The sequence below is a fragment of the Musca vetustissima genome, unplaced genomic scaffold (assembly GCF_032173495.1).
Source record: "Musca vetustissima isolate MV318-11 ecotype Yass unplaced genomic scaffold, APGP_CSIRO_Mvet_v1 utg1129, whole genome shotgun sequence".
Lineage (NCBI taxonomy): Eukaryota > Metazoa > Arthropoda > Insecta > Diptera > Muscidae > Musca > Musca vetustissima.
The window spans coordinates 611,777-632,617 of NW_026888644.1; the positions used below are offsets into that span (position 1 = coordinate 611,777).

Genomic DNA, 20,841 nt, shown 5'->3' on the forward strand with positions numbered 1-20,841 from the left:
TCAAAATTTTTTTAGTTTTTTGGCCCCGAAGAGATCATTTCCATTTCAGTGAAATTCCAAAGGGTCAACCCGGCTGGCTGAATGGCCAGCAACCTCAGCAGCAAATTAAAATATACCCCTTAAATTCGTCACGAAAATCCCAAAAAAAAAACTTTGAGTAGAGTCAATGGCCTCTGGTTGTGCCATTGTAGTTGGGTGTCATTTCTGTTGACTCTGTTGTTTCCAGATGGGTTCAGGATTTTTTTTCGTTTTTTTTGAAATTGTAACCGCACAACAACACACACAGTGTCACACATTTACACTGAACTACAAAAGTGTAACCAGGTTAGCTGGGAAAATGGCAACACCACCACCAACAACAGCAACAACAACAAAGTATGCTATCATGTTTTTAACTCTGTACAAACATTCTAAACTTTTTTTTGCTTTTGATGAGTCTCCATGTGGGTTGACTTCGTTTTTTTGCGTTGTGTTGTTGCTGGGCTAAGTGCGGGACAAATGAGTTGCACGTCACACAAACATCAGAGATGGCTTACAAATTTACATACACTTGTACTTTTTTATATATTTGTCCCATTGACTGTCTGTCTGCCTGCTCATGTCACCAGATCCTTGCTAACATTTGTATAACATTTTTGCTGCTGTTGTTGTTATTTTTTTTTTTTTTTTGCTATAGCAAATAACCATCATCTATAGAGACCTGCTTGCCGAACAAGACTATGTATGCGTGTACATTTTGACACCATTACCCTTTTCAGCCAGAATCATCATATAGAGCCGTTGTTGTTAGTTTTGTTCAGCTTTGCTTTTTTGAGGACAACTCTTGATGTTACAACCACACACAGCAAGCAAGCAAGCAAAAAAATGAAGCCGAAAACAAAATCTCTCTTTTGTTGTATTCAAGTTAAATTCCAATTGGAACATTAAATGTTTTACACACTCACATACATACACACACACGGATATACACTTTCAGTTTATCCTCTAAAGAGGAAGCTCTTCAATTCAATTAACAAAGACACAGTGAGTTGTTGGGGGCATTATGGTTTAGAAATGTCCTGACTTGCTGGTGTCTGAATGAGATTTGAATTTTCCTGGTGTTTTTTGTTTCGTTTTTTTTCAAAATTTTTTAAACGCATGTTAACAAAATTGTGTGTGCGTGGGTGTTAATGAGTTTAAAGTGATATTTTGTTGGGCTATATCCACACTACATTAAGGGATTTAATTGGAAAATAAAAATGGGATTGGGTTTTGGAAGACTAAAGTTGAAGTTAATTAATTTTCTTTGTTGGTTATTTTTGAATTTTTATGACAATTACTCTTAGAATGTTTATGAAATATTACTCTCAGAAGCATATTTTAGATTTAGATTTACTTATTTGAGAGAATTTATGATTTTTAGTTACTTTTTTGGTATTTTGTGCGTGGCGCCCAACGTGGGGTTCCATAGAGAATTCCGAAATGTTCATTTGAAGTAAATATTTTCTTATAAAAATTTCTTAAGCCAATTGTCGAATATATGTATATATTTTTTCCCAAATTTGAAATTTTGCTAAATGGCGCCCAACCTGAGGTAGCATAAAAAAAATTATTAGACATTTAAATGTATATTTTCTAATTTGCGAATTGGCTAATTTGCAAATTGGCTAGGATATTTATTTTAAATAAATGGCACCAAACCTGAGGTCGTTCCAAAAATTATTGAAATGTATATTTTCTTAAAAAAATTTCTAACATTTGTCTTAAATGCATATTTTCTGAGTGTTACTAGTTCCACATTGCAAATCGGTTAGGATATTTTTTTTTTAATAAATGGCGCCCAACCTGAGGTAATATAAAAATGCATTGGATATTCAAATGTAAATTTTCTTAATAAAAAATTCGAAATATTTGTATTAAATGCATATTTTCTAAGTGTCACTCTTTCCATATTGCAAATCGGATAGGATTTTTATTTTTGATAAATGGCGCCCAACGTGGGGCTACTGCTAAATGTTATTTATTAACAAAATTAAATGTTTTATAGGTTAGATTGAACCAAAGAGTAATGAATAATAGAATCTCCATGGTAAATTAAAATGTAAATGCATTTTTGTATTTTAATATGAGGCGCCCATCACGGGGCCGTATAAAGAATTTATTTTTTTATTTTTTTATTTATTTATTTAGTATTTATTTCAAATTACAGTTTTCTTATATAAAGAGAAGTAATGAAGCAAATATTCAAAGATATTATTAATTTTGTTAGTTTTTTTTTTTTGTGAATGGCGCCCAACGTGGCGTTCGATAAAATTTTCCGGAATATTCATTCTAGAAATATACATTTTAAATTACTAATTTCTTATATAAATGGAAATGATTAAGCAAATATTTAAAGATATTTTCAATTATGTTCGTTTTTTGTGAATGGCGCCCAATGTGGGGCCCATCAAAATTTTCCGAAATATTCATTCTACACGCTTATTTTTCAAATCTATTGTGAGAATTCATGATTTCTAATTTTTGAGCCTGGTATGCTGAATCCCTTAGCCGGTTTTAAACTTTCCACAGAGAATAAAAACCTGCTTGAAAACGACGTACCCATCATATGAAGGTCCTAAAGCGATTTTAGTTATTTTGAATGTCCACCTCGTGGTGGAGAGAGAGAGAGATCTGTAGGGGAGAAAAGGGGGGAAAGAAAGGATAAGAAGCTAACAAGGAGTATTAGGAGTAAGGTGGGAATAGTTTCGATGGCTATAGAAATTGGACAAAATTGCACTTTCCCAACCGCTTTAGGTTTCTAATGATGCTGTAGATTAAAGCAGGTTCCATAGGTGAAAAGAAGCTAAGAGACGGTGGAAAGTGAGCACCCACTAGTCTGTGCCGTACGTAGGCCAAAACTGGGCAGCGACACAGGAGATGCTCAATTGTCTCCGTCTCCTCCTCGTCAGCACAGAGTTTGCAGTAATCAGTAACATCATGGTCCCATTTACTGGTATTGCTATGACCAGTAATGACTCCTGTCATTACTCCAACTTCAGCAGGTTCAGCAGTGAGTTTGTTCTCTTGGTTGACAGAGTCTGCCAGATAGTTCTTGACACATTGGTTTTTTCAAAGTTCTACTATAACTTTAATCAATTGTTTTCCAAATGGGAATTTTAATTTCTTTTAGTAATATTCGAAAACTCCGGAGTTTTTGTAAAATCGTTCAAAGATTCTTTTAGGTCTATTACAGCTGTAATCCAATGTTTTCCTTATAGGGATTTAATTTTTATTATTATTTGTATATATATTTGTATTTAATATCATGTCCTTCTTTTTTCTTCTCCTCCAATTAATTATCTCATTAATTAGTTTTCAATATCGCATAAATATCCTCGCAAAGCAAAACTTTGCTAATAAAAAACTTCCTAACCTTATATGTCCCAAGTTCTACTAAACTAAGAATTGTTTTAACTTTTTTCCCAACATTAATAGCTTAATTTTTATTGTGGCAAATAAAAATCTGCTCTTATAGAGTAAAAAAAAAAATATCCTTGCCAATTTTTGCTGTTGTATTTGTATTTGTATTTCTATTTTATTATCTTAACTTTTTTTAGATATCGAATTGGCAGGATTACTTGAAGTTTATATTACTGTACTTTAATGACTTTTAAGCGGCAGCAGAAGCATCGGAATTTTAGTTATAGTTTCCTTTTAAGTTTCTACTGTCGTTCGTCCCTTATGCTTCCTCGAAGCATTTAATCTTCTCAATCTTTAATTAACAACAAAAAATGGCACTGTCACAATGTCGCTATTTCACAATATGATGACAACAACAACAAACAATTATAAACATATACGTATATAGTGTGTGTTTACTTATTTACACTTGAGCGGAGAAGTGTGTAACATAAGTAAACAAAGTTTTGAAGACAATATCGCAAATTTTTTGAAAGCCTTTTTAAGAGAAATTTCTTTTGTATTCTATATAAAGTAGAGTCCTTTTTGTCGCATGTCCTCTTTTTGGAATATTTTTTGTTCACATGCGGTATACTTTTATTATCCACTGTGTACACACACTGTTTAAAAATAATGTATCCCACCTATATATATATGAAGTTGCATTTAATAAGGCCTTTAATGTGACGTTATTAAAACTTGAGATAATTATTTGAGCACACAAACACACACATAGTTAGTTTGGTTCCTATAATAATATGAAGGTGGGTGCTCAGGACTTCGAAAAATATTTAAAAAATATATATATATATATATATTATTGAAATTCCGATCCATTACAATTGGGATTTTTTATAAAGGATAGGTGTATACAATTTCTGACACAGGCAAAAACCTGTTAAGTAGCTGACGCATGAAACAGCTGGTTAGTGTCAAAAAAACAGTGAATACGTTTAGTGAAGACCCATTATACATTTTCACCAATCGAAATCAGAGAATTAAATGTCAAAAATTTGGACGTTATTTACGTTTTCATAGAATAATTCACAATAAAGAATTTTTGACAGCAAACTTGAGAAGCATCTGGTTTGCAGCTGATCTCAACTTTTCTGTCAAATGCCATTATTACAAAGTGCCTTAAAATGTAAAAACGCCCTACTTTTTTAAATTAATCCTGAAAAAACAGCTGTGTTTTCTGTTTCTAGCTTGATCTTAGGACAATCAGCCGTTCTCAAGTTTGCTGTCAAATTTACATTATCAAAATGTAAAAACGGCCACATTTTTGACAATTATATAGAGAAAAACAGCTGTTTTTCGTTTCTAGGTTTGCATTGAACTAGACGAATAATTAATTCCGTTTTTTTTTTCTATTTCAAAGCCATAACCCATATTAATATTCATAATTTCTGCCGGAAACTGTTAGTTTGTCTGCCTTTCTCCCACTCCTCCTCCTTCATTTTAATATTAAAATTTGTTTGTTTATGTGAAACTTTCCGCCATCATCATCGAGAATATTTATTAAAACTAATTAAACTAAGAAACAAAATTTCCTTTTTCTTTTTAATGAATACCATCGACATAATCCCCTTCTTTTTCTTACAGACTGAAGCCATTAAAAATGATCTCGAAACAAAAATGCTTCAACATCGCATCGAGGCACAAATCGAAAAAGTCCAATACAATCAAACGGCCGTAATGCTACTAATTGAGACATGCGGTCTGGTACGTGAGAATACCTCACGTGCGGTCACAAGTTTGGATAATATGGTGCTGTATTTTATGAAGACCAAAGGTAGTGAAAATGATACATCGCTAATGGGTCTGCTGCATGTAAGTATTTGGGGGAAATTCAAATTTTATTTATTTCCTTTTATTAAATATTTTTTATTTTCTTTCTTTATAGTTGGGTGAACTTTACGAATCGATACGATGGCCCGCCACTTTGGGATTTCTCACCATCCTGCTATTGTTGTGTACAGTCTTGGTTATAGGTGTGGCCAGACGTTCGCGCTGTGCTTTGATATTCTTTAGTGTGGCTGGCCTGTTTTGTATTATTTTATGCTGGCTCTTGGCCGGCGTTTATCTGGCCTCGTCGGTGGCGGCTGGCGATTTTTGCATGCGTCCCCATGAGTATATGTGTCGGCAGGTGGGCATGGTAAGTAACATAATTAAATGAAATAGTTCAAAAAAATTATTCAAAGTCCAAATTTTTGACAGTCCTTTCAATCAACGATTGAAGGTTATCCGGCAAGCGAAAGTGAGCTGCAATTCTTATAATAAGTTCATCAAGGGAGGTCAGCTGGATATCAGCTGTATCTCAAGTTTGCTGTCAAAATCCATTATTGTGAATTAACTTTCACTATGAAAACTTAAAGTCCAAATTGTTTACAGTAGTCTTGACAACAAATGATGGCATTATTAATAGATCTTTAACTGGCTCCTATTGCTCCATTCAATGAACGATTGGTAGATCAGCTGCACATCAGCTGATGCTCATGTTTGCTGTAAAAATATATTATTGTGAATTGACTTCCATTATGAAAACGTAAACAAAGTTCAAAATTTTGACGTTAGACTTCAGAAAAAACAGCTGACTTTTGCTAGTTGGTGATCTTATTAATAGATCTTGACTCTGTATACTTTTTGATAATGAAAGTCAATTCACAATAATGGATTTTGACAGTAAACATGAGAAGCAGCTGATTTCCAGCTGGTCTGCCTGGATAACTGCTACAGACATTTAAATATAAAATATTCCTTAAATTTAAAAAAAAATAATTTGGGAAGGGAGTACTAAAGAGACGTCAAAACCTCAATTTTCTGTCACATGAAACTTTTCCCTCTCCCTCTTGATTACATTCACCCCCAAAAAACAAATTCCCGCTTTCCATGGGGGATTTCTTATTAACAACAACTTTTCAATTTGAAACATCAAACTCCTAGTCGGGCATTTTAACTCAACTAGTTTCGTTTTTTCTATTTTGCCAAACCTTCAACTCCTAATGGAATCAACCAAAAAACGAGGGGAGTAACAATCAACCACACACACAACTTTTTTAGGTTAGGTTATGTTTCAAATGGAATTTGTCCTGCTGGCTGAATACCAACCAAGCAAACGGCCATCCCGCCAGTCAGTTAGCTGGCTTATGGCCAATAAACATAACCAACATGCTGTAAATTGCACAAATGTTGTTACCAAAAAAAAAACAGAAAAAATTACGAGAAAAAACTTCGGCGTTAGGGTTTTACAATTTTGTTCGGAACAAAACTGTGAAACTCCCATTTGTCCAAGCCCAAAGCAAACTGCATTTTATTTTCTCGGTGTGTGACCATTTCATAGACAAGATTTTTTAGTGATGGTGGTGGTTGTGATAATGTGCAGTTAGCATTTTAATATGCTGGCTGGCTGGTTGCTAGGCCACAGAACCAAGAGGGAAAACCCGAAGAACAAGCATTTGGCAAATGTTTGTTAACAAAACTTTTGCAAACAAATCTTCTAAGACTTAGCAACAAAAACAGAAACAACAACAAAAAAGAATTATTGAAAAATTTTGAAACTTTTTTTTCACGATTATTTTGTTTTCCATTTTTCAGCGAAGTCCTTACGTCTATTTCCTTAACTGTGGAACTTTGCGTAATCGTTTTATTTTACGCCTAAATGAATCTCGAGATTTGGTGGAACGGGCCAGAGAATCTGTCTCTTTAATACAAAGGTAAGGCATATATAAAAATCCCCCATTTTATATTAAAAATTAAATCCAAATTTTACTGTTATTTGCAGAATGAGCCAGGAAACCTATCCCCGCATTGATATACACAAAACCCTACAAGCCATGGACAATGATTTGGAGGAAACCAAACGCAATCTCACCGTTTTATCAGCCACTTTGGATAGGCGGGCCATTGATCGCCATTACTCTGAGGCCTTAAAGGGTCTGTGTGGTGGCGGTCTATTGGGTCTGAGTCTCATGATGGTGGCCGGTTTGCTTACCTCATTTTTATTCACCATATTGGTGTATGCTGATTCCCATGCCTGGATATATTTAAGCAAGAGGAGGTAGTTTACACATTTTTTTATATTTTTTACAATTTTTTAATCATCATTTTTTCTCTCTTTTTTCTCCTCACCATAGACCCTCTCTCGATGCGGATAAATCCGAAACCGCTCCTTTGTTCCCCTCAAATGCACCAAGTGCCAATATCTCACCCACAGCACCGGCCCATCACACTGGCACCTTGAATCGTACCCTGCTGCATCATCAACAGGCCCATGGCATGGGTGTGGGCTCCAGTGGTACACTGGGTGCAGCGACACGCAGCAATGGCACCGCCAATGGACTGAGAACAGGGTTCGCATCATACAACACTCATCACAATGCTCATCATAAAACTAACACTATACAGGGTGGCGGCGTGGGCAGTGGTGGCAAATCATCGCCCTCACCGCCGCCGCACTATGATGTTGTGGTGCATGGCACAAGGCATGGCTTTTATTAAGTTTTTCATTTCATTTTTTTAATTTTATTTTGATTTTAATTTTTTTGGTAACCTTTTTTAATGGATTATGTGGAATATTTTTTTTTATTTGGAATAGCCAATAGGCAGGTGTACTTAAAATATAATCCCACAATTTTACAGAGGATTACAAAATTGACATTACTGGTTATGTTGCAGTGAATATAGGTTAGGATTTTTTTATTAAAAAAAACTTTGGTAGATTTCAGTCTTCCGAATGAAAAAAAAACAGTTAAAACTGTTTTACAGAAATTGCTGTATTTTTTATTAAGAGTGTGGATGAATACGATTTAATGGCTTAGAGGTTAATTTTTTTAGGTTAGGTTGAATACTATTGAAGATTTCGATAATTTTGAAATAAATTCATTAAAAAAAGGGCCAAGGCCTATAAATAAGGTCATCCACGGAGACCAGCTGCTGGATATAATATGCCGTTCAAGTTTGCTGTCAAAATCCATTATTGTGAATTGACTTCCATAACAAAAGTGTAAACAAAGTCTTAATTTTTGACATTAGACTTGAGAAAAAGAAACAGCTGACTTTCGCTACCTTGGTGGCCTTATTAATAGATCATGTTTTGGGCTATTTAGCTCCTTTAGGTTATGTTGCAGTTAATATAGGTTAGGATTCCTTTTTATTATAAAAATTGGTACATTTCAGTTTTCCGAGTGAAAAAAAAACTAAATTAAAACTATGTTACAGAAATGTAATGCTGTAATTTTTTATTATGAGTTTGGGCTATTTAGCTCTTTTAGGTTAGGATGAAAAATATTATAGATTTAAATTTTCCAAATAGATTTATGTATGTAAGCGTCTTGTCCAAATGGATTAGTATTTTTTAAGACAGATATAGCTTCCTTGAGGCCAATAGGTCCCAGGGAACATAAGAGAACCTTATTTCGATGAGGATTTTAAAACTATTTCCTTGTGAGGTTGTAAGCTCTTTTGAGGTTAGGTTGAAAAATATTATGGATGTAAGCTTTCCAAATGGATGGGTGTGTTTTAAATCTCCTTGAAATCAATAGATCCCAGAGAAAATTATAGTACCAGCTGGCATTTTTTATTTATTAGAAAATCAGAAAATACCTTCATGGTCTAAGTATAGACACAATATTAAGATTTTACTTTCAACTTAACCTAACATTTAAGGTTTTTATAATAAAACGTGCAGCTAGTAGTAAATTTACCTGTGACATATTGGATTTATGGAATATCAGTATCTAAATTTACTTACTGAAAATAAAATGAAATTAACCACAAAAAAATGTACTCTTCAAATTTAAAACTCATTTTGTTACTCAAATTTTATGAGTATATATTACTCCTAGCGAAATTCGATGTAGAATTTTTTTGTTTCCATTGGCATAAACTTCGTCAATTCAAGTGTTGTGGAAATACGATCGATTTCCTGAAAACCAGGCGATGTTAACCTAAAAACTCCTGTGGTAACAACCACATTATTCAAATTATTTTTTATGTTTTTCATGATATATAGAGAACATCACAGACATCTTTTGTTTGGAGACAAATAGTGAAATTTTCTGTAGAATATTTCTTCCTTTGACAGCAACCCTATTATCAAAAGTTTTGTAGAAAATATGACCCGATTTCCCGACATAACTTTAAAATAACCTCAAAAATGTGTCATTGTTTTTATACCGAATTTGCAAGCAATATTTCCTTGATATCTACCATACCTATCGATTTTTCTTCTTTAGAGAGTTTTAATGAAATTCGATGTAGATTATTTGCTCTATTTGGGGGAAACACTTAAAATGAGGTTATTGGGACCAAATTATGCTATTTTAAAAATACTGAGAAATTAACCTGAAAATCATTAGTTTTGGTTTTTTCTTTTTGTATATTTTTATTTTCCAACATTTCGAGAGTCTTCGGCAATCATCTTTAGGGAAATTGTTAAGAAAACCAAGCGATTCACCGTTCAAAAAGTTATCGACATTATCTTTATAACTGTTATGTCTACTGGTTTGTTGATTCGAAGATTTACATATAATGAAATTAATTGTAGATTATTTTCTCCATAGGTAATAGTATTCTACAATAAAGGATTTAGGAAAAAGTCTAGCAAATTAGGCTTTGTAGAATACCCTGATGGTGTAGACTTTGTTGGTGTAAAACATCTTCTTCGGATCTCTTTTACATAGGAAATATGAGCAAATAAGCCTTTGTAGAATACTCTGGTGGTGTAAAAACGCCTTCATTGCAACTGTTTTGCATTTTTTCCCAAAAGAGCTAAACATTTTTCAACTTAGGGTATTAAATATAAAATCCCCATACACCTCAGAGCCATTTTTTTAATAAATTTGTGGCCTTAAATATTTAAAAAAATATATTTAAATATTTTAATTTCCAATAGAATTAGATCTGTTTCTTTAGATCTGTTTAAAGGGTAACTGCCAAAAAATATATTTTCATATAACCAAGAATGAGCTTTTTCCAATATATTGGAATTTGTGGCCTTAAATATTAAAAAAAAAATATGTTATCATTGTAATTTTTTAAATATTTAAATATTTTTTTTCCAATAAATTACTTAAACTCAACTTGTTAATTTCAATATCTACTCTCTTGACGAGTAATAATCCTTTTAATTGTTAAATATCCTAGAATGACTTCATTTAATTTTCTGTTTGATTTTTTTCAATTTATGCTCCATTAAGTTGAGTTCTGCTTATTTGTTATTGCAACAACAAGAATTTTTATTTTCGTAACTGGAATGTATATGCATTTATGTGTGTATGTATATAAATATATATATTCCCCACAATAACACAAACAAAATATTGCTATGCAAATACCTTTTGCTCAAGTCGATAAATATTTATTTAACCGCCACCACCACGAGTAGGCACACTTTCATTTCGGTAACCTCATAACTCCCAGGCAAGAAAGTATCAGCATTAACATCAGCATCATCATCATCAGCCAAAAAGCCCGCCATTCATTCATACATTATTTAACACGCACACACAAACAGACACCTACAATACCACCAGTAGCACCTCAGCACCTAGATATATATTGAAATACAAAAAAATTGAGATGAGAAAAAAAATAACAATATTGAGGTGGCAACAAATACATATTACATTACAAATGTTTAAACTCAAACACACACACCCTGATATATACATATACACATATTCATAATGTTATAAAGTTGAATGGCAGAAATTCAATCCCAAACCAAGCAACCACCCACCCACAGCATCATCAGCCACCCAACCATCTGATCCATAAGCACCATTTAATCCAGGCCTTTTGATATGCACAAGTTTACATACACGTGACCCAATAAAATGTCACACACACATACATGCATACATATGTATTATTTTGCACATGTTATTAAAGTTAACATTTTAATTGTCCATTTTATTGTCCTTATATATTTTTTGTTTACACATAACCTCAAATATATATTCATACATACATATATAGAGAGAGAGAATAATAAACACTGCTTTTTTGTGGTACTTAAATTTTAATTTTGGTTTTTTTTATTATTTTTTTAATTTTTTTGCTTTAGTAGGGTTTTTTATTATTTTTTGTAGATGAAAAGGGATTCCAAAACATAACCTCAAAACTACATAAATCCATTATTTGTGCTATTTAAGATTTTCTAAATTGAAATTAATATTTTTTCCTTTTCCCTTCCCCAACAGATCTTCCTCCGGCCATCACACACTGGGACGCTTGCCCTCCCATCAACAATCCAATTATTTAGCGGGACCCAACAACGGCAAATATGCCACCCTCAGCAAACAATGTAAGACTTTGGAAGCCAACGATTTTTACTGAGATTCGCTTGCCTGCAATTCCAATGCAGGCAGTAGCAGTATTCGACTTAACAGCATCACCACATCCACCATCAATGGGTTGGGAAGAAATTCCATTAAGAGTATGTTCGCCTCGGCCACATTGCCGCGCTCGGCCGGCTCTTCGCTGCGTTCAGTGCTGTCGGCTCAAACCACAAACACCGTGTGTCGTTCCACCGGCAATGGTCTTGATTTGGACGATGACAAAGATCCGCGGGATGTTTCGAATAATAGCTTTAATCGTTTCGATCCCAAATACATTAGCATTGGTCCCAAGGCGGTCAGGGGCAATAATAATTTGAATGTTTTGGCTGCGGCCACGGCAAACAAGTGTGCCACTCTGGGTCGCCCACATGGTGTCCGTTATGGTGGTTCATTGCGTGGCACTAGTCCATCGCCGAATTTGCGCAGTGCCAAGACACCATCGATAGCGACCGTCTCAAAAGATTATTGTCCCCAGCCGGATTGTATACCGCAGTCGTATAATGTCAATGCCACAGATGTGATTGTGCCGCCATCGCAGACAGCACAGCCGCCACCACCACCACTGCCGCCGCCCAAGCCGAAGAATACGTTTACGGAAATACCGGGCACTACAGGGGTGGGCAGTATCTATGCCAAAGAACAGCAATTGCAGCAGCAACAGCAAATGCAATTGCAACAGCAACAACAGCAGCAATATCAATTACAGGAAATCCAAGCGGTGCCGGCCACGCCCACAGTCCAACAAAGACCATTGCCAGTGCAGCATCATCCACCGACGACCCACATTTTGCCACCGTCAGCCGTCTACAGCATTGAAAGTTCAACATACCAGCAGCAGCAACAACAGCTACAACAACAGCAGCAGCAACAACAACAACTTCAACAGCAGCAACAACACCAACAACAACTTCAGCAGCAGCAAAAACAATTACAACAACAGCTACAGCAAGAACAAACCCAAGCCGTACCACCACCTCCACCACCCACACAAACCATACCCTCACGACCATTGCCTCCCCAACCCTCCTCCTCCGCAGCCAATACAACTCCCCTGCTACCCTTACCACGTTCCCTCAATCCCAATTCCATAGTAAATCAACCCTTGCCAGATATACCCACTCAGACACCCCAGCCACCATCGAAAATTTCACCCCAGCCTTTGTGTGCAGCCAATCTGAATCAATACCGGTCTCTGCAGCGACCTCAACAATCCAAACTACAACTACAGACCCCCTCTCAGCAACAACAACTTCAGCCGCCTAGTTTGCCACCCAAAAATCGCCACAAAAGCCGCGGCGAACATTCCAATCAAATGCAACAAACCTTGCCCCCCAAATCCAGTAGCCTAAGGCAACAACAAAGTGCCCCCATTATTTCTTATGAACCCGATCGGGAGCGTGAACGAGAACGGGAACGTCGTGATCGTGAACGTGACAAACACGAACGTATACGACGTTCCGAAACCTTGGATAATGCTCGAACAAATGCCGCCTACATGGACTCACATGGCAAAAAGCAACATTCTTATGATAGTGGTCAAGCACCGCCCAGTTATCGGCACACAGCGGCGGGACCGGCCACCACACCCAACAACAATTTCCATCACAGCAGCAGCAATCTCTCCGCGAAGCAACAACAGCAGCTGCAACAACAACAATTGCTTGCCGAGGCCCAACATCAACAGCAAATGTATTATCGATCGCTGAAACGCGGCGGATCCCAGGCCAACAACGACATGTACTCGGTGACGGAATTGTAGGAATGCGCCTGCTGCGGCGGAGGTGTAGATGTTGTGAGGCGCACCAAGTGCACCACAACATCCACCACCTCTGCCGTAGCGTTGGCAAATAGTCCCTGTGCCGCCCCCATTCCCCTACCGCCCAAAAAGCATCAACGTTCCTCATCGAGTGGGCGAGAGCCACGCGAATCGACCGTAGCCTACAATGCCAATAAATGTGATGAACATGAATACGACGAGTATTGTCCGGGTGCCTATGAGCCGCAACACCATGCGCCTTCGGTGCAGCCCCAATCGATGTCCAGCCGGGCTCCACAGCATATATCCACCTCCTCAAGTTCCACAACCACCAAATATCAACAAAGATCGGCCACGTTTGATGTGGCCGATGCCAGGGATTATGAGCTGAAACGTCTGGGCAATAGGCGTTCCCAATCCCAGCAGGCCAATAATTTGAAATTGAATCGTAATGGTGGTATGCTAACGACGGGTGGGGAGCATCATCGTGGTGAGCGTAGTCATGATCGTGAGAGGAGTCGTAGTGATCATCGTATTGCCTCATATGCCTGTGACGACCATGGTGGCTATCCCAGTGGTAGTATGGGTAATGGTGGCCATCATCATCACCATCAACAGCAGCAGCAACACCAACAGCGTCAACAGCAACGTCGTGAAAAAACGTTTAAAGTATGATTTTTAGAGACGTCATAAAAATTTAGCCCCACTGCCGAGGGGTCACCAAATGATGCTGGAAAGCGAGTGCAAACCATCTACGTGGCCACATGGTAAATGAGAGCCAACGGCCAGGGAAAATTAGGAATTAACGAACGAATGAATGAATGGTTTGTCTTAAAATTTGGTGGCTTGGAAAAGGTAACCAAAGTGGTGGCGGCAAATAGGAGCGGTTTCCTCATAATAATAATGATGATGATAAGAATATGACCTTAAAAATTTGTCACAACCAAACCAAAAATTGCTAAGTTAAGCAAAACTGAAAATTGGCTGTCTTCTGAACAAAAGGTGCTGCATGTATGGACTCCCCCTTTCTTTTGAGATTCAAATCAAAGGCGAAATCCCATAACTATATATGTTGGCTTCTGAACCCCCCCAAAATAATTTGTTAAACCTCCCTCCTGCTGAACCAAAACAAAAAAAAAATGCTGTTTAAAACTGAAAAAAATGTTAGCTAGCTGCTGAATGTTGTTAATTTGATGCTGCCAGAGGAGCTGTGAAAGAAATCAAGAAAACGTACGACATCGTAATTAAGTGTAATATTTTTTAGAGTGTATTTTGTTAAAGTTTGTCGAAATCTTAGCATAACTCTACTCTCTCTATATCTCTCTTTCTCAGTTTTTGTGTGTTTTTATCGTAAAAAGAATTAATTAATTGTTAGTAGAACAATGAAACCAATAATGTAGTGGAGTTACAATTGTGACAACCAACCAACATCATTCAAACAATCAGTCATTCATTCATTTACATAAAACAGCTAGGGATAATAGGGTCTGAATGTAAGAGATAATTGATCACACAACAAGTAATGTTTAAAAATTTTTATGAAGAAAGGGTTTTTATTTGAAAAATGTTAAAAAATAAAAGTAAACATAAATGAATTTGTTGTGTGGCCAGTTAGCTTAAGCATTTCATGGTCGTTATTACACAAGCAATTGTTTAAGAGTCGCACAGGGAAAATTCAATTGAGTTTAGATTTGCCTTAACCACTTGATTTCAAATGTCAATTTTATAACGTATATGTTAAATTAAATCCTGTAGATTTATGATGGGGATTTATTTGACGTATACGCTGTGGAAATGGCATTTGAAATTATGTGGATTTCGTAAAACTAAACACACTTCAATATTCCATGTGCAACTCTTAAACAACTGGGTGTGTAATAACGGCCATTAAATGCCTAAAGCAAACTGGCCACACAAAAAATTCATTTATGTTTATGTTCACTTTTATTTTTTTTTTTTAATAAAACCCATTTTAATTAAAATTTATAAAATAATATTTGTTGTGTGATCAATTTGCGGGTTTTAAATGGAGGTAATCTTAATCAGTGGGTTAAAATAAAGAGAGTAAGAGCGCGTTTAGACTACTAAATCCACTCCATTTCAAACGCCAATTTCATAGTGTATATGCCACATTAATTCTGCTCACGAATCCAGTGGATTATATTTGACGTAGAAGCTATGGAATTGATATTTGAGATCGAATGGATTTTGTAAATTCAACGCATTTTAATTGCGCTCTTTCTCTCTCCTTTTTTTCTTTGATTTATCTTCCCATGTGTAAACTCCTAAACCCAGTATAAACCTAGCTGTAAACCACAAACTTTCAAAGAAACTAACAAACAGAAAATACAACACTGTCTTTACACAAAATATACTTCTAAAAAAACAACAACACAAATAATATATACAAGAGATATTAAAAGAAACCACCAAAAATATTCTTTATTAGAATCAAGGCCAATTGAAAAGGTCACCAAGTAAGATCAGCTGTTTCCCAAGTTAACTGTCGAAATTCGTTATTGTGAATTGAATTTCCAATATAAAATTAATAAAATAACTATGTAACTCTCAAATAGTTATGCAAAATGTTATTCGAAAAATTATTTGACATTAAACAACTGTTTTTTGAATATGAAATTTACAAAAAATGAATAAAATAATTATTGTGAATGGAATTCTCAATTAAAAAATTACAAACAATGAATAAAATAACTATGTAATTCTCAAATAATTAAGCAAAATTTTATTCGAAAAAGTAATTGACATTAAACAGCTGTTTTTCTTGGCTAACTTGAAGAAGCCTTGATTGTAATCTCTCTTTTAAATGATAAACGTTTTCGTGCTCACACCTTTAAAACTCTGGTTATATTTTACTCTGCAATGATGCAATGCTGTAATAATTTCTTCCCCCTCTCTCTCACACAAACACACTCTCTTTTGAGCTCACACACATGAACCCATGTATTATTATTATTCTGATGGATTTGATGTTACTATTAAGTTAAATGTTGCCATTTGCTTATAAAAAAACAAACTATTTTTATTATTATTTATTTTAAGTATTGTGTTAATTTATGATATTTTATTTGATAATTTACACAAACGATAAGATAATATATTGTAAAAAATTAATTAAAAATAGGGAAAGGGAAAAGTCATATGGCTGTCATATGTTAATAGGTGATATGGCCACACATTAAATTTATTTAAATAACTTTTTTCCTTTCCCTATGTAATTTTTTACAGTATAGCAACTTATCCCAAAACCACATATTATTTTATTATTTAATTATAATTTGTTATATAAAATTAAAAAAGAAAAAAATCACAAAAAAACTCTAATTTAGCAAAAATCAAAAACATGCCAGATTAAACAACAACAAAAAAATAATTTACACCACACACCAAACAAAAATGGAAATTGGAAGCATTTATCAAAAAAAGGAACTAAACAAAATTCAAAAAATTATTATTATGAATACCGTTGCGAAATGTCAAAGTCAAAAACAAACAATTTTTGTGACGTCTATAAAAAAACCAACAGTAAACAAAACAACAACCAAATTACTAAACAAAAACACCATCAAAACAAACATACATATATATAGGAAAACATTACAAATTATGACCAGCTAAGAAGAAGAAAATGTGTTTTTTTACTCGAAATAAAAATAATCAAACAAAGTTCAATTTTATGTTAATAGTTAGATATAAATGCATAAAACTGTAAATAGTAATTATATATAATTTAAGTATAGTATGTATACACTGATATTGTAAATATTTCTTCTAAATTTAATATAAAACTATAAAAATTGGAAACAAATTAAACACACTTTTTTGAATTTTTTTTTTCAAATATTGCGAAGAATTTTTTTTTTTAAATAATTCGGCTGTGTTTCTAGGCTTTGTTTGCGACCTACTTTAAAAGGCTTATATTAAATTAGGCATTTCCTAAACAAAAATATATAAACATCTGATGGTGTTTACACGAATTTATAACAGCTGATTGGCATAAAGTATTAGGCCGAATTTACACATAACGTCATGTATTTAACGTAAATACAATAGAAATGACAACTTAAATGTCGATTACATTATGATATATCATAAAATACGTTCGGTGTAAATATGGCCTAAAGCGGTATACACACTATCACTTTTGAGTGGCAGTTTTTTATCAACCATGAATATTTCAACCAAAATTTTGCATGAATGTCATTCAAAAGTGATAGTATGTACACCGCCTAAGAATAAATATATTCCAAATAATAGAGAAGAATTTTATAGATTATTATGTCCAGTTTTTTATTTCATGATTTGATAAATCTCGTGTTTTAAACTGTCAATTCTATTCAATCGTAAAAAGAAAAGTATTATTAAAAGGATTCAAACTGTCGTTATCACTATTTCTTCCTCGGAATGACGAGTAAATGAAGAATTCTGTGAGATGCCATGAATTCTATAAATTCAATTTTTTAAATAATTCTACTTCCATTCACATTGCATGTCTTTTTTGGGTGTTAGGCTTTCTATAAGATTTATGACTACTTCCAACTGAAAATAGTTTTTGTGCAAAGTAATTTGCCATGCTATGTACATATAACTTTGTTTGATTCCGAAAATTTCAGTGAATTTAAATTAAGGACCCTTCTAAAAAATAAAGAACTTCAAAACATGCTAAGACTTAGCATAAGGGGATATGTGCAAGCCATTTTACGGATATTTTGTTATTGAGAGATCGCTGAAAGTTCCCCAGTGAAAAGAAAATCCGTCTGATGACTTCATATTCACAGTTAAGGGGTTTTTATTTTGAAAATGTTGTATTTACATCCTTTTTTGCAGTCGACTTCATATTTATAATAAATCTACGATTTTTGCTGATAAAGAAGTCATTATTCATGTCGCCAATGAATAAAATCTGGCAATATATCTTTTAAATATGGAAAACCTTGTGTAAACTTTCTATAAGCAGATTAAATTTTGAATGCGTCAGCTGATGATGGAATCAGCTGTTTTCTATGAAACCAAGAACTTTAAAAAAACAAAACTTAAATAAGTTTATTATAAAACTTGTTTCTTCAACTATTAATAGTTATATGCATTTATATTTAAAAATATATATACATACATATAAATACGTATTATACATAATAATATAAATACACATAAACAAATGAATCATATATACATTCTATATATATACATACAAAATATATATATATATATATATATAAACGAAATGTCCCCAGAACAAAAAACCCCCTTAAACCGAATCTCTAACACAATACAAATTAAACACATACGTATACAGTAATTATATAAAAAACAATTATAAAATTTATAAAACCAAACAGAAGACATAAAATCAAACAGATTACAAAAACAAAACAAACAAATTATAGAAAAAACAACAAGTAAATGATATTTCAGGTATGTTAATGCATTTAATAAAATCTAAGAGTTTTTTCCTTTATTTTTAAATGAACTTAGATTCCAACTCAAAAGTGTTTACAATTTTCCCTCTATCTCTCTCTATCTTTGTAATTTTCTCTTTCTATTTCATAAAAAATTGTTAACAAAACTGTTTATTTTAACTGTAAATAAGAAGAAGAAAAAATTGCAACACATAGCACAAATGTTTTTTACACAAATAGTTAAAAAACAACAACAAAATAATGAAACTAAACTGTCTCTCTTGTTCCCATCGCCGTTAATAAAACAACAAATGTAAAAGAATTCCTTCCTCTCTAAATCTCTCTCTATCTATCTGTCAAACAAAACACTTCCACTAAACCAAAAAGCTATTCTAATAATATACTCTTGTATTAGCTGTACTCTTTACAATCATCACAGAAGAAAGAAAAAACAAAAACAAATACTATATGTCTACAAAACTAAAATGACAGTTATATGATGCATATCTAAAGTGCATCATGTAAACGTCATATAACAATGCCATGTAAACTCACTCAATACGCTATTCTACTCAACTCTCTCACTTTCTAAAGGGCGTGTTTACATTCAGGTGGATTATTATGATAAGCAACATTTTTATCATATTAATAGTCTTTTGTGTACACACGCCCTAACCCTCTCTCTCATTAAAAACCAACAAACCCCCGTCACAATTATATAGTTTAAAAAAATAGAAAAAAATCCACTGCGTTAACATTTAATGAAATCAAGAAAAAATCAAATTAGAATATTTCTGGTAATAAAACAAAAACAACAATAGTGCATATTTAAATGTAATTGTAATATATAGGAGAAAAAAACCGAAACCATGTAATATTTGTTAGTAATACATTTTTTTCTGCTGTGCAGATGCAAATAATTGTGTAAAACCGTAGACATACAATATGAAAAACAATATTAAATTAATTAAAAGAAAAGCCAATTGTATTAGAAATTATTTAAAAACAAATCACAACATTTTTTTATCGGAAGACAAGAGATTTTGTTTTTATAATCATTTTAAAAACCTAACTTATTTCTGCTCACATTTTTGTTTAATAATTTCTAAAAAATAACAGAAAGAAATTAAAGCAACGAATCTTAACTACGTCATTAATTTTTTAGCAACTGACAATTGAAACAACAACTTATAAAAACAATAGTAATCGATTTATTACATAAACATTCCATTTGATTTAATATCATTTCAAATGTATTGATTTTAGATGAGAAATTTTAAATTAGAAATATGGCAAATTAGTTAACTATATTCTCAGAACATGGCCCAAATTTTAAGTTATTTGACATAGACTACTTTAGACTAGTAAATCCACTCGTTTTCTAATGTGAATTCCATAGCGTATTCATGGTCACTTTAATCTGTATATGTGCACCTCACAAATCATTATTGTGAATTGACTTCCATTATGAAAATGTGGATTATATTTGAGTTGTTTTATACGCTTTTAATATACGTTGGAATTTGAGATCGAGTTGATTCCATACATCTAAACCAAGTTTTAAACGACAATTAAATAATAATTTGTCATAAAGCAAGGATGGTGTAAATGCGCCCTTATATGATCAAGATCAAGCCTTGTAGCCTAAATAGTCATATGATCGTCGTTAAAGTTGTCAGTCACATAAATGACGATTTCCTAAAACATATTCAGTGTAAATGTACCTTAAAGTACAAGATCTATTAATAAGGTCACAAAGTCAGCTGTTTTATCTCAAGTCAGCTGTTTAATCTCAAGTCTATTGTCAAAAATATGGGGTTATAAAGTTTTTATAATGGAAATGTATTCACAATTAGGATTTTGATATCAAAATTGATACCCAGCTGGTCTCCCTGGATGACCTTATTAA

At 33.6% G+C, this 20,841-nt stretch overlaps 2 protein-coding genes across 4 annotated transcripts in view; both read left to right on the forward strand.

The window, feature by feature from the left end:
• Positions 1-11,901, forward strand: part of LOC133336529 (protein tweety-2-like) — a 75,805-nt gene extending 63,904 nt beyond the window's left edge. Inside the window, exons 4-9 of one of the 3 annotated variants that reach the window (XM_061544812.1) lie at positions 5,023-5,250; positions 5,324-5,575; positions 7,015-7,133; positions 7,202-7,477; positions 7,554-7,901; positions 11,622-11,901. In XM_061544812.1, the coding sequence (XP_061400796.1) occupies positions 5,023-5,250; positions 5,324-5,575; positions 7,015-7,133; positions 7,202-7,477; positions 7,554-7,901; positions 11,622-11,757 (1,359 nt within the window). In that variant the 3' untranslated portion in view covers positions 11,758-11,901. Of the gene's footprint in view, positions 1-5,022; positions 5,251-5,323; positions 5,576-7,014; positions 7,134-7,201; positions 7,478-7,553; positions 7,949-11,621 lie in introns of those variants that run through there. The other 2 variants (XM_061544811.1, XM_061544809.1) reach the window with 2 other exon arrangements.
• Positions 11,860-13,763, forward strand: LOC133336545 (alpha-protein kinase 1-like). Its single transcript, XM_061544828.1, has one exon. The coding sequence runs from the start codon at positions 11,860-11,862 to the stop codon at positions 13,516-13,518; it is 1,659 nt and encodes a 552-aa protein (XP_061400812.1). The 3' UTR covers positions 13,519-13,763.
• Positions 13,764-20,841: the final 7,078 nt, after the last annotated feature.